The sequence below is a fragment of the Somniosus microcephalus genome, chromosome 1, assembly GCF_052327205.1.
Source record: "Somniosus microcephalus isolate GS21.2 chromosome 1, FLI_Smic_1.0, whole genome shotgun sequence".
In the NCBI taxonomy this organism is placed as follows: domain Eukaryota; kingdom Metazoa; phylum Chordata; class Chondrichthyes; order Squaliformes; family Somniosidae; genus Somniosus; species Somniosus microcephalus.
Window position 1 is genome coordinate 445,515,999 of NC_140987.1, and position 26,858 is coordinate 445,542,856.

Here is a 26,858-nt window from a genome sequence, read left to right on the forward strand (position 1 = left end):
TTACCATCACCAATTGCCCGATGTGTTCATAAATTCACCCATGCGGGCAAAGGGGGGATGGCGGACTATATCCTCAAGACCTGGTATGCACCAGGAATCTCAAAGTTGGCAAAACAAATATGTGAAAATTGTACTATCTGCCAGACCATGAATGCAGGAAAAATAAAGAAGGTACAGCCTGCATCCCACCCAAACCCCATGGGCCCTTTTGTACACTTGCAAATGGATTTTATTGAACTACCTGTATGTATGAGCTTTAAATATGTATTAGTTATTATTGATATGTTTTCAAGATGGATTGAAGCTTTTCCTTGCAGAAAGAAGGATGCTACCACTGTTGCTAAATGTTTATTGAAGGACATTGTGCCTCGCTTTGGGATACCAGCAAAACTGTCAAGTGACAGAGGGTCCCATTTTACAGGAACAGTGATTAAGGAACTATGCAAAGCCTTACAGATTAATCAACACCTCCATTGCAGTTATCATCCACAGTCGGCTGGACTAGTGGAAAGATATAACGGGATGCTGAAAAATAAGCTTGCAAAACTGTGTAAAGAAACTGGACTTAAATGGGTTGAATTGTTGCCCATAGCTTTAATGACAATGCGGTCTGCTACCAACAGAACTACAGGATTGTCGCCTCACGAGATCGTCATGGGAAGACCACAAAGATTGCCCTTTTCGGCACCTTTAACAGCTAAACAAATGGACATTCATAAAATGGAAGAAGATATGTTGAGTTATTGCATTGCACTAACCAAATGCATTTCTAGTTTCCATCAACAGGTGAAGGAAGCCCAGGTCGACCCCGCTGAAGGAAAGTGCCATACTTTCGAGCCAGGAGATAACGTCTACATAAAAATCTTTAAGCGAAAGAATAGCCTTCAACCCAGATTTGAGAGACCCTTCCAGGTACTCCTGACCACAAACACCGCTGTAAAAGTAAAGGAGCGACCAACATGGATACACGAGTCCCATTGTAAGAAGGCATCAGTTGAAGACGATACACTGTCAAGATGAACTGGATTTGGACTCTAATAAGACGGTTCCTTTTGTTAACGATAATTGAAACTGCCATATGGATTTACCCAGATCCCCTGAAAGGCAAACCATGCATAGAAGAATGTGTACTTTTAAACAGTGATTTCTTTTATATTATATGCTATAACGAGACTATGAAGGTTCAGCTTCAGGATCACACTATGCAGGTACCCCCGTATCAACCCCTGAGTCTTAGGATTAGGCAGAATAAGATAGTAGAAGAAGATAGTGGTCTGAAGCTTGATAAGCTATGGGTTACATGCCTCGATACTGTGTCACCAAGTGAAAGAATTGCGAATGAAGGAGTTATCTGTAGTGGTAATCCAAAGGGAGGACTGGCCCTGACGGCCAGGCCAATGTTTTGTAACAATCCAGTTACACAGCCCTTTATTTCAACATTAGCCAATCAGAAAAGAAAACTTAATAAGACAGATAAGAAACAGGGAAGTTAGCAAGAGAATCTGTAAACATGGCAGCAGTGTTGGAACAAATAGCCAATGATACTGCTGATGCTCTTAGTGATGTAAACGCAGAAATGGTGGCTTTGCGCACTGTTGCCTTACAAAACCGCATGGCTCTGGACTATTTGTTGGCAAAAGAAGGGGGCACACGTGCAATCATAAAAACCGAATGTTGCACCTATATTCCAGATAGCTCAGAAAATATCACCAACCTGGTAAACCACATAAAGAAGGCCATAAAGAAACTACGTCAACCTAAACAGTGGTCCATGTGGGATTGGATTTCAGACTGGGGAGGAGCACTAGGAAAGCAAATTTTGGAAGTCTTAATTGTAATTGTGATGATAATAATTCTAATTAGTTTATTGATTGGTTGTTTAAAATTATTGTGTACAAAAGTTCTTTCCTTATTGACGTCAACTCCTCCAGTACCAATGATGTCTGAATATGAGGATATTAAGGGTGAGACCTTTGATGTAGAATTTCTTAAACTTAGCGAAATAGATTGTCCTTAGAAAGGACAAAAGGGGGGAATGAGGAAACCTACATATTATAAGGGGTTAATTTCAGGTGCTTGCTGGGTAAAAGTTTTCAGACTTGACACTGGTCAAGGGTCGATGTGTAACTAGAGCTATTGCACGTACTTGGATTACAGCCAAGAACAGATGTCTGCCCACCTAATGAGAATGTAGAAGTGAAGCAATGGGTTCCGTTTGAAGTACCCAGTGACCTGACAACTTGCGACCGTAAGCAAACCTAGCCTCCCAATACATGATTAAGATTAAAGAGGGCCTCCGGTTACACGATTCATGCCCTGTTATAGATTAACGGTTGACTTATGTGTCCAGGATCCTTCTGTCAATATGTCATAAGACCTAATGATTAATCTAAAATGTATCCTGATAGAGGAACAAAGGAATGTCAATCTAACTTGTTTGTTACACTGTATAAATATGGAACGCTTACGCTGTATCATTGGAATAGTAGCCTCACCCCTTGAGTGGAGGTGCTGATTCCCCTTGCAAGTGAAATAAAAGGCCTGTCCGTCTGACGAATCCAAGAGTGTATTGAGTCATTACCCAGAGCTAAGAAGTAAGGCACTTCAACAGTACCTACACCATATGGACTGCAGCGGTTCAAGAAGGCGGCTCACCACCATCTTCTCAAGGGCAATTAGGGATGGGCACTAAATGCAGGCCTAGCCAGCGACGCCCACATCCCATCAATGAATAAAAAAAAGCCAACATGTCATTTGCCTTCCTAATTGCTTGCTGTACCTGTAGGCTAACTTTCTGTGTTTCCTGTACGAGGACACCTAAATCTCTCTGAACACCAACGTTTAATAGTTTCTCACCATTTAAAAAAATGTTTATGTTGGAAGTAGTCATTGCCTGGCAGTTATGTGGCCCAAATGTTACCTGCCATTTGTCAGCCCAAGCCTGGATGTTGCCCAGGTCCTACTGCAGTCTGGAACGGTGGCTTCGTTATTGGAGGAGTTGTGAATGGAGCTAAAAACTGTAGAATCATCAGCTAAGTGATCTTATGAGGGAAAGAAGGTCTGATGATGATGATGGTTGGGTTGAGTACACTGCTTTATGGAACTTCTGCAGAAATGTCCTGAGGCTGTGATGATTAGCTTCCAACAGCTATGACCATCTTCCTTTGCATCAGGTGTGACTCCAGTGTTGGAAGATTTTCCCCTTGACTCACACTGACCGCAGCATTGCTAGGGTTATGTAATTATTATGCATTTATTTTTACAATGTAACTGCATTTTAAGTAATGTAAGTGAGCATTTTGTTAAAATAAATGTTTTTACCTCTTTTCCCTGGGTCTGTTTTACCTTAGTTGCTCTGATTAAATTATGTTGGAGGTGAACAATGTCCTTGAAATAACTTTTATGAACAAGAACAAAAGCAAACCCCTCATGTACGTTGCCATAGACATTCTGATGTAAAATCTGATGTATATATTAGAATTATTAAAAATATCTTATCAGAATGGCAAGGTAAACATTCGTACCTGGGATTCGCCCAGAGAGCGTACGACATAGTTTATCGAGGGTCTTGACATTGGCACTGTAGGGCACTACCGTATGAGCACTTAATGAGTTTGTCTGAAATCCCCCTCTCTCCCACGTTTTAGTGCAGGCGATAACTCATTTTTATTTTTTAAACAGCTTAACTGTTTAAAAATGCTTATTTTTTTGATGTAAACCCATTTTCAGCTGTATTAATAAAACTGCTCCCGGGTACCACCCTTAAATACGTCAAGGAATATGGGTCGACCTCCCACGTTCTGCCCTACATAAACTCGAGCTCATCCAAAGCTCTGCTGCCTGTGTCCTAATTCGCACCTTGTCCTGTTCACCCATCACCCCCTGTCCTCGCTGACCTACATTGGCCTCCGGTTAAGCAACAGCTCGACTTTAAAATTCTCACCCTTGTTTTCAAATCCCTTCATGGCCTCGCCCCGTCCCCATCCCTTGGTGAGACCACACCTTGAGTATTGTGTGCAGTTTTGGTCGCCTTACCTGAGGATGTTCTTGCCATGGAGGGAGTGCAGCGAAGATTCACCAGACTGATACCTGGGATCGCAGGAATGATGTATGAGGAGAGATTGGGTCGATTGGGCTTATACTCGCTGGAGTTTAGAAGAATGAGAGGGCATCTCATTGAAACTTATAAAACTCCAACAGGACTAGACAGACTAGATGCAGGATGTTCCCGATGGCGGGGGAGTCCAGAACCAGGGGTCACAGTCTAAGGATAAGGGGTAAGCCATTTAGGACAGAGATGAGGAGGAATTTCTTCACCCAGAGAGTGGTGAACCTGTGGAATTCTCTACCACAAAAGGCAGTTGAGGCCAATTCATTAAATATATTCAAGGAGTTGGATATATTTCTTAAGGCTAAAAGGATCAAGGGATATGGGGAGAAGGCAGGGATAGGGTACTGAGTTTGGATGATCAGCCATGATCTCATTGAATGGCGGAGAAGGCTCGAGGGGCCGAATGGCCTACTCCTGCTCCTATCTTCTATGTAATCTCCTTCAGCCCCACAACCACCCCCGAAATATCTGCGCTCCTCCAAATCTAGCCTCTTGCGCATCCCCGATTTTAATCGCTGCACCATTGGCGGCCGTGCCTTCAGCTGCCTTGGCCCTAAGCTCTGGAATTCCCTCCCTAAACCTCTCCGCCCCTCTAAATCTCTCGCCTCCTTTAAGATGCTCTTTAAAACCTACCTCTTTGACCAAGCTTTTGGTTATCTGTCCTAATATCCCCTTATGTGGCTCGGTCAAACTTTGTGAAGCGCCTTGGGACGTTTTACTACATTAAAGGCGCTACATAAATACAATTTGTTGTTGTTGTTAACTCCACTAAAATAGCAGAGGAACTTCTGACAAACACATTGTGAGCTTTCTTGCGGCAATATCCCATAGTATCATTTCAAAAGCCAGGTCTCGGCAGCAGTGACTCTCGCTGGCTGTTTCAATTCCGCTTAATATCATGTAAACAGCAAACACTGACCAGTGTTGTAAGAACGGATCAAACCACGGGGCGGGAGTCTAACCGTGTTGTGCGCAATCGGGAAATTGCTCCCAAAATACGCGTGGCATTGCGCTGGCTGGGTTATAGTTCAAGGTGCCGCTAAAATTAATTTGCATAATCACAAACGTAAAGTCTTCCGCGAACCAGCGCAACCGGGCAGCGTAATAGAATGGAATTGGTTTTTTTTGTTCCATTAAAAGGTATTCCTTGATGTATTTAGCAGCGGAAACCTGGCGCAGTTTTATTACAGTAATACAGCTGAAAATGGGTTTATCACCAAAAATTAATCATTTTTAATAAGGGTGTGCAGTCCTTCACCTGTGAGTAACCTGATTTAGTGTCACTGAAAATGACTTAAAATGAACCATTTAATAGTTTCATTGATGTGCACTAGTTGGTTTCTGAGTAAATTAAATATTTTTTTGATATGAAAAATCTTTTAAAACGAGCCTCCCAGTGCCTGGTCACCCATGAAAATGAACGCTGTTTGAAGTGCCTTCCCGAACCAGCGCAATTGGTGGATTCTCGCAAACGCAACCTAGGGCGCGTGGCCAGCGTTGTGGGCAGGGCCTGATCCGGATGAATTGAATCTTGAACCAGCCTAAAAGATGGCAGAAAAACACGAGCGCAACTGGGTTTTGGGTGTAACTCACTTAACGTTTAAAATTCCGCATCGTCTGCGCTGGTTCGGCCGATTTGGCCCGCATTGCGCTGGCATTACTGCCGCAAAAAAGCGGAAGCTCTACCCCCCGTGTTTCCTTTCTTACGCTCGTTTTTGTTTTAAGAAACGCTCAAGCTGTCGAACACCATTTTGTTTCTCGCGTGGCATTTTATTGTTGACTAAAAAGTCTCTTTGCGTTCCAGATTCAGTTGATTTTATTCACCAGTATTAGAGAGGGAGGAGGAAAAAAGCTTTTACAGAATTCTGACATTTCACAGGCCGCAATGTTCTAAAAATAGTTGTCGGAGAGAGAACATGCTGGTCAGCATCAATGAAATGTGAATCAACGTTCAATTAAATCCTCTCCTCTTCAGTGCTTGGGCCCTTGCAACCACATCATTAGCATAATCATCGCCAGTCGTACCAATGTCCATTCGGTCATAGGTTCTGACATTTCTTGGCCCAGCATTGTAGGCTGAAATCCCACCTGTAATAAACACATCACACACTGCATTTACTACAAGAACAACTTGCATTTATATATAGCGCCTCTTAATGTAGTAAAACATCCCCAGGTGTATTTCACAGGTGTGATTATCAAACAAAGTTTAACACCGAGGCACATAAGCAGATATTAGGACAGGTGACCAAAAGCTTGTTCAAAGAGGTTTTAAGCAGCAGCTGAAGACACGGCCACCAATGGTGGAGCGATTAAAATTTAAACCTTATACAGATCCCCTCAGGTAGGCCCAAGCCAAATCGAATGCTTTATAACAACAGCATGAGACAATGGAAAGCATCATTCTGCCTGAAGGTAGAGGTATGTTTTATTATATAGCTTGTCTGCTTATGGCCACAAGGTATAATTTTGTAAATGGACAATTTCCAGAGTCAGTTAGAGATTAGTTGCAGATGCTCTGTCTCTTTCTCTGCATAGTTGTAAAGATTGATTTGTTGGCATTTTCTGCAAAGTGACTGATCTGGATTCCAAACTGTCTATGGCTATATACACACACACACACACACGTCATCTTTGACACAATTCAGACACTGTATATTGCATATAACTGGGATACACTTAAGAAGAAAAAAAAGGTATGACTAAATGAAGGCAGTCATTTAGAACAGAAAATACTGAGGCCAGAACGTCTGCAACCTCTTAATGTCTGAACACATCCAAGGGGAAAAATTCAGTCTCGCCCCGTTTGGGGCGCTATTATCGGCCGTGCGCAAAGTTTAGCGCCTAGTGCTAATTATCGCCTCCGACGGCAAACTTGGCTTTTATCGCCCCTGGAGGTGATTGGAGCGCTAAGTCAGGCGCTTCACACCTATCTTAAGGTGCAAAGGCCGAGGAGCGAGGCGCTACCTCAGAGCGCTGGCGAAGCAAGGAAGGGCAAATCAAAATGAACCTGCAAAGTGCTGCTCAGTACTCAAAACTCCTTCACACAGCGTTGAATCTCTCCAGAAGTCTCTCTCTCTCTCTCTGCGTGGTGCAAAAATGTCACCGACAAAAAAAGGCAGGAAGCGGTCACCCTTAAATAGCGCTCCCCCAGTCCCTTTCTGACACCAAAACGCTCCCCTCAACCTGTTGTTGCTAGCGGCAGGCGGTAAGGCAGGGGGCTCCACTCAATATTGGGTCCAGGGCGCTAACGGGGTGTTGCGCACTCGACCGACGTCACAATCTGCCGGCGCAGGAGACCGTGGTGGTAGTGTTTAGCACCGGCGCAGGAGACCGTGGTGGTAGTGTTTAGCACCACCGCAAAATGTCTAGTTAATTTCGCGAGCGGCGCAAACATCGCCGCGCCCGGGTGCTAGTTGGTTTGCGCCCTCTTAAGGCGCTAATGGGAGGCGCAAACAACTAAATTTCCCCCCCCCCGCCCGGTGTTTGTTTATTAATTGGACATTGAGGCCTTAAAGGGACAACTAATTAAGGACACTTTTTAGCCAGTGGCTCAGTAGGCAGCACCCTCGCCTCGGAGTCAGAAGGTTGCGGGTTCAAGTCCCACTTCAGGGCGCATGTAGTTCGCAGCATCCCTGGGATCACGTGGGCCATGGGGAGCCAATCACAGAAGGGAATCTCCCATCATACATTTGACAGGAATGGAGATCACCCCAAAAACCATAGTAAAACTTTAAATACATTAAAAAAACACATTTTTAAAATGACTTGAAATTACAATTAAGTATTTTAATCAAAAATTAATCTTTGAAAAAAAATTAATGTTTTTTACGGGGCTAAAAATAAACTTTTTTTAAAGTATTTTTAAAATGATAAAAGTGAAAATTTTAAAAACTTTTTCTCAACTCTTATCCTGGTAAAAGCAGGCCTTACAATTCTTACACCTGATAAAAGCAGGAGTAAGGGTTTTCTGCGGGCAGAGGGTCTCCAAAAAGTGGAACTATCCGCCCACAGAGGCCCTTCTCCAGGGCAGCCAGAAGATCTATCAAGATCATTCTTGACAGATCGGAAATACCAGTTTTCAGTGCATGCCGGAAACCGGCATTTCCGATGTCCCTATGGGTGGGTTCCATCATAAGTTGCTATGTCCTCATTTACAATGGCGAGCTTCCTTACGCAGTTGTCAGGCTGCGATGACACCCTCCCCCAGTGGAGCGCTACCACTGGACGGAGGGTGAAATTACAACATGATCATTGCAAGGTGCGAACAGAGACTTCAAGGCAGCCCAATAGTCAATTTGTTTATGACATCGGACAGCGATTGGGGAAAACACAATCCCGTCGGTGTGGTTGAAATATGAAATACCCCTCATTTGTTCAAAGAACGATGCTGACAGGCTGAGAGGAGGTGGATTGAATGGGAGGAGACAGTGTGGAGTACAAACACCACCATAGACTAGTTGGGCCGAATGGCCTGTTTCTGTGCTGTACATTCTATGTAATTTGAACTTAATTCATTTAAAATTAAAAGCTACTGGGAGTTTGACCTAGATAGACTCGCTGAAGCGGACAGAATGCTTGGACAATATCTCGTGCTGCATAACACTAGAACCTTTATCTATATTCACCATTGGATTGGCAGCCATTAGGGTGTCACTTCACAACCAGATGCCTAGGCATTGGGCCCAGACTTGATACTAAATTGACCAAGCATTGGGCCATGTACTCACCAGTAGATTGTGGGCACTGGATATGGATTTGTCACAAAAAATGCCAGGGATTAGACACAAGACTGCTGGAGGGAAAAGGATGTAACCTCCTGCAGCACATCCAAAGTTCAGATGTTTAAGCAGCATAGAAAAAAACAAAAGGGCACAAACCTTTGAGCTGCTGTTCTTTGGTCCAATTGGGAAACTTCACTTTAATAGCATTAATCATGCTGATCAGTATCTCAGTCCCCTGTGCAAGATGCTCCTTGCTGTTCCACTCTCCAACAATATGATGCCAGTTTTTGTCAACCTAAAATAAACACTACATTCTTTGCCACGTATTCTCAAAACAAGAATATTGAATTAAAACATGAATAGAAAGATGGTTTTAATGTTGGGTTTAGTGGGGTGCTATTGTCGATGAGTAACCTTGGTTATATACTTTCCCAACATGACTACTCTGGCGTCACTGCTGGGAGTGTGTGACCCATGCGGCAGGAGCCAGCAACACTCAACACATCACTAAACCCAATATTGATATAGCACTTCCCTCCCAGCCCGGCGACTTCTACCGCAGGGAAGAGCAGCAATAGCATGAGAGCGCCATCACCCGCCCCCCCCCCCCCCGCACATCCTGGCCAGCCCTTCATCATCGTGTCAGAATCCTGGGACTTCCCAACTTATCCCACTGTGGGAGCCCCATCATCTCTAGGAGAAGGCCTCGGGGCAACTCCAGATGGGCAGTAAGTGTGGCCTTTGCCAGCTTCGCCCACATCCAGTGAACAAATTTAAAAAAAAATTAAAGCAACTGTAGGTTTCACTGGCCGTACAATTTCTCAACAGAAATTAGACTCATCGGAGATAATTCAATGCTTTGGGCGTATTTCTCTTCCTTTTTAATTTTAGCTGGTAAGTGAGGTGTTTAAAATGTTAAGGATTTGATGGGGCAAATACGTAGAATCTGGTGGTGGAATCTAGCACAAGGGGGTATAAGCTTAAAATTAGAGCTAGGCCATCCAGGAGCAAAATCAGAAGCACTTTTCCCACATAAAGGGTATCAAGAATTTGGAACTCTTTTTCCCCCACCCCCCCTCCTAAAGGCTGTGGATGCTGGGGGACAGCTGGAGTGGTCAAGACTGAGAGCGATAGATTGTCAGTTAAGGGATTATAGAGCAAAGGCGGGTAGATTGAGGTGCTGATCAGCCATGATTTAATTGAATGGCGGAACAGGCCCGAAGGGGCTGAATAGAAACATAGAAGATAGGAGCAGGAGTAGGCCATTCGGCCCCTCGAGCCTGCTCTGCCATTTAATGAGATCATGGCTGATCATCCAAATTCAGTATCCTGTCCCTGCTTTCTCCCCATATCCCTTGATCCCTTTAGCAATATATCTAACTCCTTCCTGAATATATATTTAATGAATTGGCCTCAACTGCCTTGTGTGGTAGAGAATTCCACAGGTTCACCACTCTCTGGGCGAAGAAATTCCTCCTCATCTCTGTCCTAAATGGCTTACTCCTTATCCTTAGACTGTGACCCCTGGTTCTGGACTCCCCCGCCATCGGGAACATCCTTCCTGCATCTAGTCTGTCTAGTCCTGTTAGAATTTTATAAGTTTCAATGAGATCCCCTCTCATTCTTCTAAACTCCAGTGAGTATAAGCCCAATCGACCCAATCTCTCCTCATCCCAGGTATCAGCCTGGTGAATCTTCGCTGCCATGGCAAGAACATCCTTCCTCAGATAAGGCGACCAAAACTGCACACAATAATCAAGGTGCGGTCGCACCAAGGCCCTGTACAACTGTAGCAAGACATCCTTCTTCCTGTACTCGAACCCTCTCGTTACAAATGGCCTCCTCCTGTTCCTAATGCTCCTATTGAGCAAGCTGTTGCTGCAGTGCTGATCTTCCGCCAATAGGTGACAATGTTGCACTGTGTGTACGGATTTCTGAAACGGGAGACAACATTACCTCAGCATCTAGGATCCAACGTTCCACTTCGATTTCTGGCTGCACCCCCCACCCCCACTGTTGGGGATAAAGCGGAGGTAGAACAGAAGCAACAGACTCAGCAGTGCTTCAAAGAGTTGGAGATCTCCACCAGCCCCAATGCGGTTTATCTGCACTAAAATACTCCAGTCATTCACTTGGGAGTTTAAGCAACAGCAGTGCAGCAAATGCTGCAGTTTTCAGAATGAGCAGCTCAGCAAATGGTTCTTCGTTGTATGGGCGCAGTAGCAAAGAGGACTGAAACGGAACACGGACTGCATGGAACCCCAGCGTCCGATATCTATAGGAGTGTGATTGCTCCCGCAGAACGATCTACCTGGGTCTGACTGCATGCAATACCTGCGGCTATCTAGGGCGATGGCGCCTGAGCTGCCCCATCTATTGTGCCCTCACCTAGGTGGGCAGTCTGGTGTGAGCATCAGTCTCCCTGTGGCTCTTAGTGACCATGGGGGCGATTTTCTCAGTCCCGAGGAGGTGGATGTGGAGGCGGGACTGCCGGGAAAATGGCAGAATTTGGGGGCGGGTGGCAAACCCACCCCCCAACCCGCCTCCATGCCATCTTCCCAGGAGGTGGGTAGCCGTCCTGCGCCGGGTCCCGTCTCCTTGGAGGCGGGAAGGGATTAAAGCCTATTAACGGGTAGTTAACAAGCAGAAAATAGGATTATCCCATTTTTTGCCTCAAGTGCGGGCTTCCCGAAGGCTCCAAAACCCACCAGCTCAGCGAGGCGAGTAAAGGGTCTGCAGGGGTCAGGGGGTGCAAAAGTGTGGTGTGAAGGTAAGTGATGGGTGCAAGAGTATCTGAGATAAGTTCTAAATGTTTTTAAAAGTGTACTTACCTTTGAAGCCTGCAGGGAGAACCAGTCAGTTTCGATACGGAGAGTCTCGCACCTCCGTGTTGCAGATGAGAGATGGCCGCTGCATTCTCATTTGCAACAAACATCTTTCTTTTACAGAAATGAGAAGGTTGATGAGGTCTCGTATGCAAGACCTCATCAAACTGCAGAGCTTGTCACTGTTTGACAGCTTCACAGAGCTGTCAAACGATGACAGTACATCTGTCAAACACGTCATACGCTGACGTGCTCTGCAACCAGCTTTCCCTTAATTGGCCTGCTAAGCCCGCTGGGCAGGCTTAACAAGGTCAATCAAGGGAAAATAGCGTGGGTTGGCCACAAATTGATGGAGGCGGGACAGAAACCCGACAAGCAGTAGTCCCGCCTCCAACGCGCCCCCATTCACAAAATCACCCGACAGGAGTGCGCCATTCATCTGCGCAGTGCTGCATCCAGAGTGCCACCAAGGTCCTGGTAAGGCATTCACCCCAGTGTGTGAGCTCTGACACGGAGCCTCAGCAGCTGACATCTGGTCAGCAAGGCTTCGGTTCTCAATTTCCCCATGGTTTGGGCCATCATCTGTCGCGCAAATGCAGCTCCACCAGACCAAGTCACGACCCACAGAAATAGGACATCACTAAATCAGTTTGCATGTACTCTGCCTCCAGCCCGACAACTCTCCGAGATCTCTGCGTTCCTCCAATTCTGGCCTCTTGTGTATCCCGCACTTCCTCAGCCTCACCGTTGGTGGTCGTGCCTTCAGCTGCCTAGGCCCCAAGCTCTGGAATTCCCTCTGCCAATCTCTCTCCCTCCTCCTTTAAGACGCTCCTTAAAACCTACCTCTTTTGACCAAGCTTTTGGTCACCTGCCCTAATTTGTGGCTCGGTGCCAAATTCTGATAACGTTCCTGTGAAGCGCCTTGGGATGTTTTGCGCTGTTACAGGTGCTACAGAAATGCAAGTTGTTGTTGTTGTTGATGATGATGCCAGTCAGGGAGCTTCCAGGATTCCTACCGCTTGCTATATTCAAGATATGCTCCGTGGAAATCGGAATCTGGTTGGATGGCCCCTGAAAGATTTCAGCTGCCTTGTTCAACCTTGCCTGTTGACATCAGTCACCGTGACAACAGTTGGGCAGAAGTGTGCTACAGCGAGCAAGATGTCATCTCAAGGTTGAGCAGCATTTTGGATCCTTTAACAACAGTTCTGCTGCCTGCCTCACTGCGAGATTGTGTTACAGTACAGCTCAGAGCAGGTATGAAAAGATGGCAGTGGTCAACGAGCCTGCCGACCTGAAATAATTACTGCCTATCCAGTGACAGACCCTTGAGCACTGAAGACATGCAGTGTGTAGCCGTGCTTCCCTGTTAGTTGGATACCCAAATCTTCCCTCCATTCCCCTGTCCCCCGTCAGAGGGCACGGTGACTTTAATTATTCCGGCAGGGGGGCGGGGGGGGGGGGGCGGATGGTGATGGTTAAGAAATCCACCATCTACAAGGCACAAGTCAGGAGTGTGATGGAATACTCTCCATTTGCCTGGGTGAGTGCAGCTCCAACAACACTCAAGAAGCTCGACACCATCCAGGACAAAGCAGCCCGCTTGATCGGCACCCCATCCACCACCTTAAACATTCACTCCCTCCACCACCGGCGCACCGTGGCTGCAGTGTGTACCATCTACAAGATACACTGCAACTTGCTAAAGGCTTTTATTGCCAGCACCTCCAAAATCCACAACTTCCACCAGGCGCACGGGAACACCACCACCAAGCTCCCCTCCAAGTCACACACCATCCTGACTTGGGAATATATCACCGTTCCTTCATCATCGCTGGGTCAAAATCCTTGCAATCCCTCCGTAAAAATCACTGTGGGAGTACCTTCACCAGATGGACTGCAGCGGCTCAAGGCGGCGGCTCACCACCACCTGCTCGAGGGCAACTAGGGATGGGCAATGAATGCCGGCGTTGCTAGCGACGCCCACATCCCGTGAATGAATAACTAAACTAAAAGGTGCCAAGAAAAACAGCAACACCCAACCAACCCTGTCTGCTGGTAAGTTGTGTCTTTTGCCGTTGTGAATAGTGCCAAGAGGATCACTTTCTGGAGCTGGTGGATACACGGGCTGGAACAGTGTCTGGCTGGCTACTGCTGGCCGGCGCAATTATATGCACCACGGAACATAAAGCCATGAGCCTCAGTAGCTGGTCTTTGGCAACAATTGCCCCCCTCCCCACAAAGTGGAATTAAACTTCATCTCTTGTGTTCTAGAAATTGTTTCCTTCCTGTTAGTTGAATCAAAGCAATGTGATAAAATTGAGTGTTTTAGGCAGGCAAAGAGGAACGATGAACGATGGTTAGACCACACTTGGAGTACTGCGTACAGTTCTGGCCACTATATTATAAAAAGGATAGAGGCACTGGAGAGGGTGCAGAGAAGATTTACAAGGATGATACCAAAAATGCGAGGGTATACATATCAGGAAAGGATGAACAGGCTGGGTCTCTTTTCGCTTGAAAAAAAGGCTGAGGGGTGACCTAATAGAGATCTTTAAAATTATGACAGGTTTTGATAGAGTGGATACAGAGAGAATGTTTCCACTTGTGGGGAAGAGCATAACTAGAGGCCATCAATAGAAGATAGCCACCAAGAAATCCAATAGGGAATTCAGGAGAAACTTCTTTACCCAAAGAGTGGTGAGAATGTGGAACTCGCTACCACAGGGAGTGGTTGAAGCGAATAGTATAGATGCATTTAAGGGGAGGCTAGATAAGCAATGAGGGAGAAGGGAATAGAGGGTTACGCTGATAGAGTTAGATGAGGAAAGACGGGAGGAGACTCGAGTGGAGCATAAATGTCGGCATGGACTGGTTGGGCCGAATGGTCTGTTTCTGTGCCGTGTATCCTGTGTAATCCTATGTCAAAGCGCATTCTTGTTCTGTCGTTTTGAAATTTTTCAGTTTAAAGTCAGTTTGCAAGCTGCGCTTTTCATTATGCTGATGTATCCAGTACTAGGCAAACGCCAGCTAGAGTGGGACAAGTTGGAATCAATGTGTTAATAGATGTTAGCATTTTAAAATGACCTCAATACCAGAACCGCCCTGTTCTGTGGGCTGCTGTCTGGTATTACAGTAATTAGGGCTGGGCATTCAGTGACCTGCTTGCACCTCGAGAATTTCCAGTTGGAGGAGAGCAAGGCAGCAGCCAGCTATTTACATAGGATTACATCTAATATACAGCACAGAAACAGGCCAGTCGGCTCAACCAGTCTATGCCGGTGGTTGTACTCCACTCGAGCCTCCTCCCATCCTTCCTCATCTAACTATCAGCATTACCCACTATTCCCTTCTCCCTCATGTGCTTATCTAGCCTCCCCTTAAATGCATCTATGCTAGTTTCCTCAACCACTCCCTGTGGTAGCGAGTTCCACATTCTAACCACTCTCGGAGTAATAAGTTTCTCCGGAATTCCCCATTGGATTTATTAGTGACTATCTCCCTCTCCAGTGCCTCTATATTCTTTTGGTAATATGGCAACCAGACTTGCACGCAGTACTCCAAGTGTGGTCTAGCAAGGTTTTATACAAGTTTAGCAAAATTCTCTACTTTTCAATTCTGTCCCTCTAGAAATAAACCCTAGTGCTTGGTTTGCTTTATTTATGGCCATATAGGTATGTTGGCCTTCATAGCGAGTGGATTAGAGTACAGGAGCAAGGATGTCTTGCTGCAGTAGCCTTGGTGAGACCACACCTTGAGTATTGTGTGCAGTTTTGGTCGCCTTATCTGAGGAAGGATGTTCTTGCCATGGAGGGAGTGCAGCGAAGATTCACCAAACGGATACCTGGGATGGCAGGAATGACGTATGAAGAGAGATTGGGTCGATTAGGCTTATATTCGCTAGAGTTTAGAAGAATGAGAGGGGATCTCATTGAAACTTATAAAATTCTAACAGGACTAGACAGACTAGATGCAGGAAGGATGTTCCCGATGGCAGGGGAGTCCAGGACCAGGGGTCACAGTCTAAGGATAAGGGGTAAGCCATTTAGGACTGAGATGAGGAGGAATTTCTTCACCCAGGGAGTGGTGAATCTGTGGAATTCTCTACTACACAAGGCAGTTGAGGCCAATTCATTAAATATATTCAAGAAGGAGTTAGATATATTTCTTAAGGCTAAAGGGATATGGGGAGAAAGCAGGGACAGGGTACTGAGTTTGGATGACCAGCCACAATCTCATTAAATGGCAGAACAGGCTCGAGGGGCCGAATGGCCTACTCCTGCCTTCTATGTTTCTATCTTATATTTATGGCCCCTAGCTCTGGTCTCCCCAGCAAGTGGAAACATCTTCTCTACATCTACCCGATCGAACACTTTCATAATTTGAAAGATCTCGATCAGGTCACCGCTCAGTATTTTCTTTTCTGGAGAAAAGAACCCCAGCCTGTTCAATCTTTCCTGATGGGTATAACCTCTCAGTTCTGGTATCATTCTAGTAAATCTCTTCTGCACCTTCTCCAGTGAGTTTGAGGGGTGATCTGGTCGAGGTGTTTAAAATGCTAAAAGGATTCGATAGGGTAGATACAGAGAAACTATTTCCTCTGGTGGGGGGGGAAATTAAGAACAAAGGAAACATAATATTGGCCCAGAAATTCGGGTCCCCACGGGTGAGTACGCACAGGGTACTCACGCGTAGGCCCAACGAAAGTGCCGGGTTTGTGCATGCACTGCGCGTGCGCGGGAAACTGGAACTTCCATTCCCTTGAAGGAAGGGGTTCACAGGTTGAACGCGTGCGCCGGAGAGGCAGCGCGTACGCCTGGAACTTCCGTTTTTTTTCCCCAGGTTTCTCCGGGACGGTAAGTCTCCAGCAGTTACACTTTTAAAAAGCAGTCGCAAGGCCTGCTTTTTACAAGGTAAGTGGTGAATTAAGTAAAATTAAAAATAATAAACCTGTGGAAAAAATGTTTAAAATACTTTAAAGAAAGGTAAGCTTAAATTTAGCCCCATTAGAAACTGTAACTAATTTTTTCAAAAATTTAAATTAGTTTAAAATAGTTATTTTATGTAATTTATAGTTATTTTAAAAATGTGATTTAAAAAAAATTTATTTGAAGTTTTAGCGATGTTTTGGGGCTGAATTGTATTCATAGATTTGACAGGCCTTCCTGTCAAATCTATGAATAGAGATTCCCTGCTCCGATTGGCTCTCCATGGCCCACGTGATCCCAGGGGACGCTTCGAACTAACTGCGCCCCTGGGATACGCAAGCACTGCGCGCCGGCAGCTGGAGCAGGCCCAGGATCGGAATCCCACGCAGGCCCACAGCACAACGGCTGGCGCGCTAGGTAAGTGCAGGTCGGAGGCTTGCACCCGCGGGAAGTCCCCGACCCAAATTTCTGGGCCAATTTTAAAATTAAACCTAGGCCAATCAGGAGTGATTTCTTGGTGTCTATCTTGTATTGATGGCCTGTAGTTTTGCTCTTCCCCACAAGTGGAAACACTCTCTCTGTATCCACTCTATCAAAACTTTTCCTAATCTCAAAGACCTGTATTAGTTCACCCCTTAGCCTTCTCTTTCCCTAGCCTGTTTCCGGATAGGTATATCCTCGCATTTCTGGTAGCATCCCTGTGTAAATCTTCTCTGCACCCTCTCCAGTGCCTCGATATTCTTTTTGTAATATGGCGACCAGAATTCTACGCAATACTCCAAGTGTGGTCTAGTAAGGTTTTATACAGTTCTGATGAAGGGTCATCGACCTGAAACGTTGACTGTTTCTCTTTCCACGGATGTTGCCTGGCCTGCTGAGTTTTTCTAGCGTTTTCTGTTGTTAAGGTTTTATACAAGTTTAGCAAAATTCTCTACTTTTCAATTCTGTCCCGCTAGAAATAAACCCTAGTGCTTGGTTTGCTTTATTTATGCTTATTATTTATGGCCTTATTAACCTGCGTCGCTACTTTTAGTGATTTGTGTATTTGTTCTCCCAAACCCGCGACCTCTTCCACCTAGAAGGACAAGGGCAGCAGGCGCATGGGAACACCACCACCTCCAAGTTCCCCTCCAAGTCACACACCATCCTGACTTGGAAGTATATCGCCGATCCTTCAGTCACTGGGTCAAAATTCTGGAACTCCCTCCCTAACGGCACTGTGGGAGCACCTTCACCACACGGACTGCAGCGGTTCAAGGCGGCGGCTCACCACCACCACCTTCGCAAGGGCGATTAGCGACACCCACCTCCCCTATGTGAATAAAGAGATCCCTTTGCTCCTCTACCCCATTTAGATTCTTATTTTCCAAGTAAAATGTGACCTCATTTTTCTTACCAAAATGTAATACCTCACACTTCTGTATTGAATTCATTTGCCAATTATATGCCCATCCTGCAAGTTTATTTAGTTCTCCCTTCACACAAATGGAACCCTTTCCTTTGTGTGTCTCAGAATTCCAGCCATGTGAATTCCCCACAGTCAAGGGGCACTTTCTAGTTCTTCTCTTTGGGGGATGGAGGGGCATGGCGTAGGTCTTGTACCTATCCACTACACTGACATCTAATTCCTCCCCCCCCCACCACCCCCCCCCTTGGAAGTATTAGGGATTCAGCCACTAAGTTATAGCTAGTGGCGAAGTTTGTCAGGGTGGTTGTAACGCTTGCCAAGGAGAAAGGTTTTTCTCTGCTGTGACAGAGTGACTTGCTTCCTACCTGCATGAGGCCAAACGCATTTCCATGGTCGCCCCAGCCATTTTTTTAAGCCTGCGCCACCACGACATTCACGGGAGATGATAGCGCCGATTATGGCTGGATCTATCTGGTTAGCTCTGGCAACTTCATATATCAACGGCTTGTACTGGTTCACCTTCTGCAGGTCAGTCGCCATCATCGTTTCAGAAGCTTTCACACCTGCAAAGACAGAAGCAAAAATCCTGCTACAGATTCACTTTCCATTTGATTTAATCTCACCAGGCTGTAAATACTTGTGCTATGGACCTTATATTTAACAACTAAAACAGCCCCGCTCCTCTCGAATAATTTTCTACGCGACATTTCCTTCCCAGTTCTTGACGCGACTTATTGTGGTCACATGTTCAGGCTGCTCCCTCTAATCCACCGCACATTCTCTGTGTGTGGATCTAGACAGCGATGCATCAGCATCAAAGTCTGGCTCCGTCCAATCTTGTCCCGGTCCAACACCCACTCGACTCTTTCAATTACGGGAATACCTGCCTGATATGAAGTGCACAATTTCTCCCCGTAGGAACACCTCCTGTTTATCTAGGTCCTGGTTTGGGGAGCCAGGGGTTAGGCTCCCCCAGGTTTGCATAGGGGCCACTGCTGGAATCTAACCAGCTAAAACCACCCAGCCTATACTGTGCATCCGCCAAGGACCACCCTACCCTTTAAGGTATTAGTTAACAGCCGAAAAGGGAAGAATCCTATCCTGCCTGTGACAGGTCTACCCCCGAATGTCCTAACTTGCCTGGTCAAGATAAGTAGTAGTGCTGTGGATCGTTTTAAGCCTCTGTACCAGAATCAAAAGAATCCCTGATAAGTCCAGTGTAATTTTTCAATAACAGAATGCATCTTGACTGTAAAATGCAGAATATGTCTAATAGTGATCCAAGCTTTATACACGTACTGCGATCTGAAGCACAATCACTTGCAGGATATGTTGCTTGCAGCCGCACACTTCTATCACGGCAGCTATTAATTACATCCATCGCTTACCGGCATACGGCAGATTGTCCTGTCTGGCCGTCACCACGGAAGCACCTGTTGTGTCAACTTTTGTAATATCGCCATAGATGGAAGAGCCTAGGAGAATGGACAAAAAATGGCTGTTACGCTTAAATGAAAAACAGAAATTTAATGAGAGAGTAGTGTTTCTGATTCCCCTTTCATCTTGTACCAGTTGAAGTGTGAAGTACAGTTTGAGGCAGATTCAAAAGCACCCCCAAAATTAAGGTGGCAGAGTCTTGTTGGACTCTGTTGGTTTCAGGTAGATGCCCTGCAGGGGACACTATGCATATTCCCTCTCCTTAAAGATTCAAATTGCAGGGCTGTGGGGAAAGAGCGAGGGAGTGGCATCAATTGGATAGCTCTTTCAAAGATATTTGAAATGAGATATTTGGGCAGTACTGGTGAACTCCTGAACGTAAGAGATACAGGATCCACTTATGGGAGTTACCAGAGCGGATATGTTCTTATGCCTCAGATATTATTTTGGGTATAAGAAACAGGAGCAGGAGTCGGCCATTCAAGCCTGCTCTGCCATTCAATAAGATCACGGCTGGTCTTCAAACTCAACTCCACTTTCCCGCCTGATCCCCTCTGTCTCCAAGAATCTATCGATCTCTGACTTGAATATACTCAATGACTGAGCCTCCACAGCCCTCTGGGGTAGAGAATTCCAAAGATTCACCACCCTCCGAGTGAAGAAATTTCTCCTCATCTCAGTCCTAAATGGCCGACCCCTTATTCTGAATGTGACCCCTAGTTCAGGCAACATCCTCTAATCTGCCGCAGGGGAAACATCCACCCTGCATCTACCCTGTCAATCCCCTTAAGAATCTTATACATTTGAATGAGGTCGCCTCGCATTCTTCCAAATTCTTGGAAATATAGGCCTAGTCTACTCAATCTCTCCTCATAGGACAATCCCCCCATCCCAGGAATCAGTCTGGTGAGCCTTCGTTGCACTCCCTCTAAGGCAAGTATATCCTACCTTAGGTAAGGAGACCAAAACTGTACACAATACTCCAGGTGTGGTCTCACCAAGGCCCTATATAATTGCAGTAAGATTTTTTTACTCATACTCCAATCCTTCTGTAATAAAGGCAGTCCCAAAATTTGTAACAGTAACAGAGGTCAGGGTGCATTTTTGGCAAAACTAATGTACATTTAGAGATCGAGTTTATTGCAATATGGAGCAAGATCAGGGGAGTAGGAAGAATTGGATAACTCTGTCCAAAAACCAGCACAGACACAATGGAACACATGGCTTCCTCCCGTGCTGTAAAAGTCTCTGATTCGGGCAAGTAATTTATGATCACTCAGAAATTGATATCTTCACTGCCTCCAGGATATGTCACACTCTTGGAAAAATCATTCACCTTACCTACAATCTTTCACATGTTGCGTGATGGATAATGAGACCCAGAGAGAGACAGGGAAGAACCATTTTTAAGAAGGGGATACAGTAGGTGGAGGGTTGAATTACCGTCAGGTTTTTTTTGAATGGACTCGTTCAATAGACACATTGGGTGGTCTCTTTGGAAAGGGGAGGGAAATTTTAGGTGACGGAGATGGATTCTGGAGAAAAGGAGACTACGGGACAGATGGACGGTCGGGCAAGGGCAGACACGTTGGCTGGCGATAGAGAACTGCCTGGAAACAAAAGAGGGTGGAGATTTGCTGAAGTTAGTGATCGCATTTCCAGGATGCAACTCTGACACCCTCATGCCAACCTTCCGAGTTCCCCAGTTTCTCTCCCCATCCACCCAATACGCCTCCACCTCCTCCTGACCCCTTCATTCCCCACGTCCCTGTCCCAACTGATTTTTCCTTTCATCGGCCAGAGCGTGGGAAAGGCTGGGGTTAGCCTTTCATCTTGCTAACATTCCCTGCCCCTCTGTCACCATCAGAGCAAGAGCAGGGAGGGAGCTGCAGTGCTTTAAACTGGAGAAGCACCATCAGGAGTGACAGCTCAGACAGGAGAGAAGGGTCTTTGGAAGCTACTGGACAACTGAAGAAAGCCAAAATGGCCCAGAAATTCAGGTCAGAGGCTTCCCGTGGGTGCAAGCCCCCGACCTGCACTTACCTAGCGCGCCGGCCGTTGAGCTGTGGGCCCACGTGGGTTTCCAATCCTGGGCCTGCTCCAGCTGCCAGCGCGCAGTGCTTGCGTATCCCAGGGGCGCAGTTAGTTCGAAGCGTCTCCTGGAATCACATGGGCCATGGAGAGCCAATGGTAGCAGGGAATCTGTATTCATAGATTTGACAGGAAGAGCTGTCAAATCTATGAATACAATTCAGCCCCAAAACTTCAAATACATTTTAAATAACTATAAATTACATAAAATAAACAATAATTTAAATTTTTGAAAAAATGAATTAGTTTCTAACGGGGCTAAAAATAAACTTACCTTTCTTTAAGGTATTTAAAAATAATAAACCGGTGGAAAAAATGTTTTAACTTAATTCACCACTTACCTTGTTAAAAGCAGGCCTTGCGACTGCTTTTTAGAAGTGTAGCTCCTGGAGACTTACCCTCCCGGAGAAATCTGCAAATAAAAACGGAAGTTCCAGGCATACGCGCTGCCTCTCCGGCGCACGCGTTCGACCTGTGAACCCCTTCCTTTAAGGGAACGGAAGTTCCGGTTTCCCACGCATGCGCAGTGCATGCACGAAACCGGCACTTTCGTTGGGCCTACGCGCGAGTACCAAGCGCATACTCACCCATGGGGACGCGAAGTTCTGGCCCACGGTACCTCGGTGTTTATGCTCCACACGAGCCTCCTCCCATCCCTCTTCATCTCACCCTATCTGCATACCCTTCTATTACATCCTTTGACTCCAATCCTATTAAATGTGATTGGAGACACTAACTTCTAATGGACTAGCAGAAGGAAAGACTTACTCCTTAGTGTGCACATTGTTGCTGTTACTTGTTGTCCCTGCAAGTCGAAGGTTCTTCTGGTAGAACATCAAGCGGTCACACCTTTATATACAGAGCTTACGCCCAATGCGGGAAAATTAAATCTTAGTGTTTCTCGTAAATGACAGGATCATAACAATTAGGTTGTGTAATATAAAAGGAATGTTGCTGGCAATTGGTCAGAATCACTCCGCCCTGTACTTCTCTGTTGTTCCCTGTACTTCGCTGACCTACATTGGCTCCTGGTTAAGCAATACCTTGATTTCAAAATTCTCATCCTCGTTTACAAATCCCTCCATGGCCTCGCCCCTCCCTATCTCTGTAATCTCCTCCAGCCCCACAACCCCCCCCCCCACGAGATATCTGCGCTCCTCTAATTCTGGCCTCTTGAGGAATCCTGATTATAAAATCGCTCAACCATTGGCGGCCATGCCTTCACTTGCCAAGGCCCTAAGCTCTGGAATACCCTGCCTAAACCTCTCCATCTCTCGACCGCTCTTTCCTCCTTGAAGACGCTCCTTAAAACCAACCTCGTTGACCAAGCTTTTGGCCATCTGCCCTAATTTGTCCTCATGTGGCTCGGTGTCAACTGTTTTGTCTTATAATACTCCTGTGAAGCACCTTGGGACGTTTTACTACATTAAAAAGGTGTTATATAAATACAAGTTGTTGTTTATACTGAGAGTGTCCTACCCAGCAATTAGTTGATGCTTTAAGTGCCTATAGTTGGTAACCAGTCAAAGGTGCTACGTCATACATACAGTAGTTTTTAAAGGGGCACTTTCTGATTCCAGAGTCACCCAACTCTAACTTTTCATGTGTCTAAGTTGGTGTTGACGTTCAGTCAGTCAATCAGCTTCTGTGCTGTGGCTGACCAGCTGCTCACTGACTCTTACCCCTGCTGGAGCTTGAAGAGAAGCGAACTAAAGTAATGAATTTCACAATATACAGCAGCATAGTTTTACGCTTTAAATTTGTATTGTACTATAATATATTGTAATGGCCCAGAAATTCGGGTCGGAGTCTTCCCGCGGGTGTAAACCTCTGACCTGCACTTACCTAGCGCGCCGGCCGTTGAGCTGTGGGCCCGCGTGGGATTCTGACCCTGGGCCTGCTCCAGCTGCCGGCGCGCAGTGCTTGCGTATCCCAGGGGCGCAGTTAGTTCGATGCGTCCCCTGGGATCACGTGGGCCATGGAGAGCCAATGTATAGTAATCTGGGAGGTTATGATTAAGGTTATCCACCAGGTGGTGCTGTAGCCAGTACTGCCACTAGTTAAGGTCAGGGGGTTGCTTCCTGTCAAGGTCAGCTAAGGTGGAATGCCAGGATGCAGGCCTGTTTTGTTTGCTACACAGTTGTTAATAAAGTACTCATGCTAATTCTAAGATATCACCTATTCGAGTTCTTGTTCCACTACATGGATTTATCACACAATGGTAGCAAGGAAATGCCCATTCATAAAATTGACAGGAAGAGCTGTCAAAACTATGAATACTATAAGCCCCAAAACATCACTAGAACTTCAAATACATTTTTTTTTTTTAAATCACTTTTTTTTAATATAACTATAAAATTACATAAAATAACTATTTTAAACAATAATTTAAATTTTTGAAAAAATTAATTACATTTTCTAAGGGCTAAAAATTAACTCACCCTTTCTTTAAAGTATTTAAAAATAATAAACTTGTGGAAAAATTGTTTTAATTTAACTTAATTCACCACTTACCTTGTTAAAAGCAGGCCTTGCGACTGCTTTTTAAAAGCGTAACTCCTGGAGACTTACCCTCCCGGAGAAACCTGCAAAAAAACCCGGGAGTTCCAGGCGTACGCGCTGCCTCTCCGGCGCACACGTTCGACCTGTGAACCCCTTCCTTTAAGGGAACAGAAGTTCTGGTTTCCCGTGTATGCGCAGTGCATGCACGAAACCGGCACTTCCGTTGGGTCTACACACGAGTACCCAGCGTGTACTCACCAGTGGGGACCCGAAGTTCTGGCCAATATGTTTTTTTAGCCAAGTAAGAGGCTTTTCGCCAGTCTCTGAGACACCAAAGCACAGAAACAGCACTACAACCCTGTGTTTATTAGCTGATTACAGTCTAAAAAGGCTAAAATTATACTTTAAAGTTAACTTGCAGATATTACATACACAGAACTACATTCACTGTACAGCAAAAAAAACAGGCCATTCGGCCCAACTGGTCCGTGCCGGTGTTTATGCTCCACACGAGCCCCCTCCCACCCGTCTTCATCTCACCCTATCTGCATACATAGAAACATAGAAGATAGGAGCAGGAGTAGGCCATTCAGCCCTTCGAGCCTGCTCCACCATTCAATGAGATCATGGCTGATCATCCAAATTCAGTACCCTGTCCCTGCCTTCTCCCCATATCCCTTGATCACTTTAGCCTTAAGAAATATATCCAACTCCTTCTTGAATATATTTAATGAACTGGCTTCCACCGCCCTCTGAGGCAGTGAATTCCACAGGTTCACCACTCTCTGGGTGAAGAAATTCCTCCTCATTTCATTCCTAAATGGCTTATCCCTTATCCTTAGACTGTGACCCCTGGTTCTGGACTCCCCGACCATCGGGAACATTCTACCTGCATCTAGTCTGTCTAGTCCTGACAGAATTTTATAGGTTTTGATGAGATCCCCTCTCAATCTTCTAAACTCCAGCGAGTATAAGCCCAATCGACACAATCTCTCCTCATACATCATTCCTACCATCCCAGGTATCAGCCTGGTGAATCTTCGCTGCACTCCTTCCGTGGCAAGAACATCCTTCCTCAGATAAGGCGACCAAAACTGCACACAATACTCAAGATGTGGTCTCACCAAGCGGCCCTGTACAACTGCAGCAAGACATCCTTGTTCTTGTACTCAAACCCTCTCGCTATGAAGGCCAACCTACCATTTGCCTTCTTAACCGCCTGCTGCACCTGCATGCTTACCTTCAGCAACTGGTGCACAAGGACACCCAGGTCTCGTTGCACTTCCCCTTCTCCCAATCTATTGCATCCTTTGACTCCAATCCTATTAAATGTGATTGGAGACACTTAACTTCTAATGGACTAGCAGAAGGGAGGACTCGTAAACATCAACATTTCATTGTGCAGTACACACGTCTGCTGCATATATGACAAATAAAATTGAATTGAATTGAAGAAAAGACTTACTCATTGTTGCTGTTAGTTGTTGTCCCTGCAAGTCGAAGGTTCTTCTGGTAGAAAAATCAAGTGGTCACACCTTTATATACAGAGCTTACGCCCAATAGGGGAAAATGAAAACTAAGTATTTCTCGGAAATGACAGGACCATGACAAGTGGGTCGGAGATCACATGACCGTCCAACTGACGCCGCTCGGTCCGGGACCTCGCGGACTCTCATGTTTTTCTATTTCTCTTTATTCTCAGGTTTTACTCTCAGGTTTTTCTATTTCTCTTTATTCTCTCCCGCCCACCCAATCGGAGCGGAGAAAACTCACGTTGCCTCACCGATCGCCACTCTGGAACCGACACCGAAGCCTTTTCCCCGGAATGCGCCGACTCCGTCCGACAGGATCCGAGTGCGCAGGCGCAGCTCCCGGTGGTTGGTCTCCCTCTGGACATGCGCGGTTGTTGCCCCTTGGTGACCGCGAGGGGTCGCTGTGCCGGCCTCGGCTCAAAAACCGCCGTCCCGCGTGCGCATGCGCGGGTTCCTGACTGTCAATCAATCAATCAATCAGCCAGAAGTGGTCACTAGTACATTTCTGTAGCGCCTTTCATGACCACCAGACGTCTTGGGGGTGTCTTTACAGCCAGTTCAGTGCTTTTGGGGTGTAGTCACTGTTGTAGTGTGGGAAATGCGGCAGTCAATTAGCGCACAGCAAGCTCCCACAAACAGCAATGTGATTTTGTTAAATCTGTTTCTCTCTCTACGGATGCTGCCTGGCCTGCTGAGTGTTTCCAGCATTTTCTGTTGTTATTTTAGATTTCCAGCATCTGCAGTATTTTGCGATTATCCTTTTGTTATGTTGATTGAGGGATAAACATTGGCTAGGACACCGGGGATAATTCCCCTGCTCTTTCCCACATTGCAGCAGTGACTGCACCTCAGGAGTGCTTCATTGGCTGTGGGGCGCTTCAAGACATAGATACATAGAAGATAGGAGCAGGAGTAGGCCATTCGGCCCTTCGAGCCTGCTCTGCCATTCAATGAGATCATGGCTGATCATCCAAATTCAGTACCCGGTCCCTGCCTTCTCCCCATATCCCTTGATCCCTTTAGCCTCAAGAAATATATCCAACTCTTTCTTGAATATACTTAATGAACTGGCCTCCACTGCCCTCTGTGGCAGAGAATTCCACAGGTTCACCACTCTCTGGGTGAAGAAATTCCTCCTCATTTCAGTCCTAAATGGCTTACCCCTTATCCTTAGACTATGACCCCTGGTTCTGGACTCCCCGGCCATCAGAAACATCCTTCCTGCATCTAGTCTGTCCAGGCCTGACAGAATTTTATAGGTTTCGATGAGATCCCCTCTCAATCTTCTAAACTCCAGTGA

At 45.9% G+C, this 26,858-nt stretch overlaps 1 protein-coding gene across 1 annotated transcript; it reads right to left on the bottom strand.

The window, feature by feature from the left end:
* Nucleotides 1-5,903: 5,903 nt before the first annotated feature.
* Nucleotides 5,904-25,644, bottom strand: LOC147125357 (lysozyme g-like). The gene is given in 6 exon segments (XM_086001930.1): nucleotides 5,904-6,199; nucleotides 8,992-9,130; nucleotides 18,362-18,406; nucleotides 18,408-18,559; nucleotides 19,385-19,471; nucleotides 25,492-25,644. Coding segments are annotated over 6 exon segments (564 nt in total). The 5' UTR covers nucleotides 25,496-25,644; the 3' UTR covers nucleotides 5,904-6,062.
* Nucleotides 25,645-26,858: the final 1,214 nt, after the last annotated feature.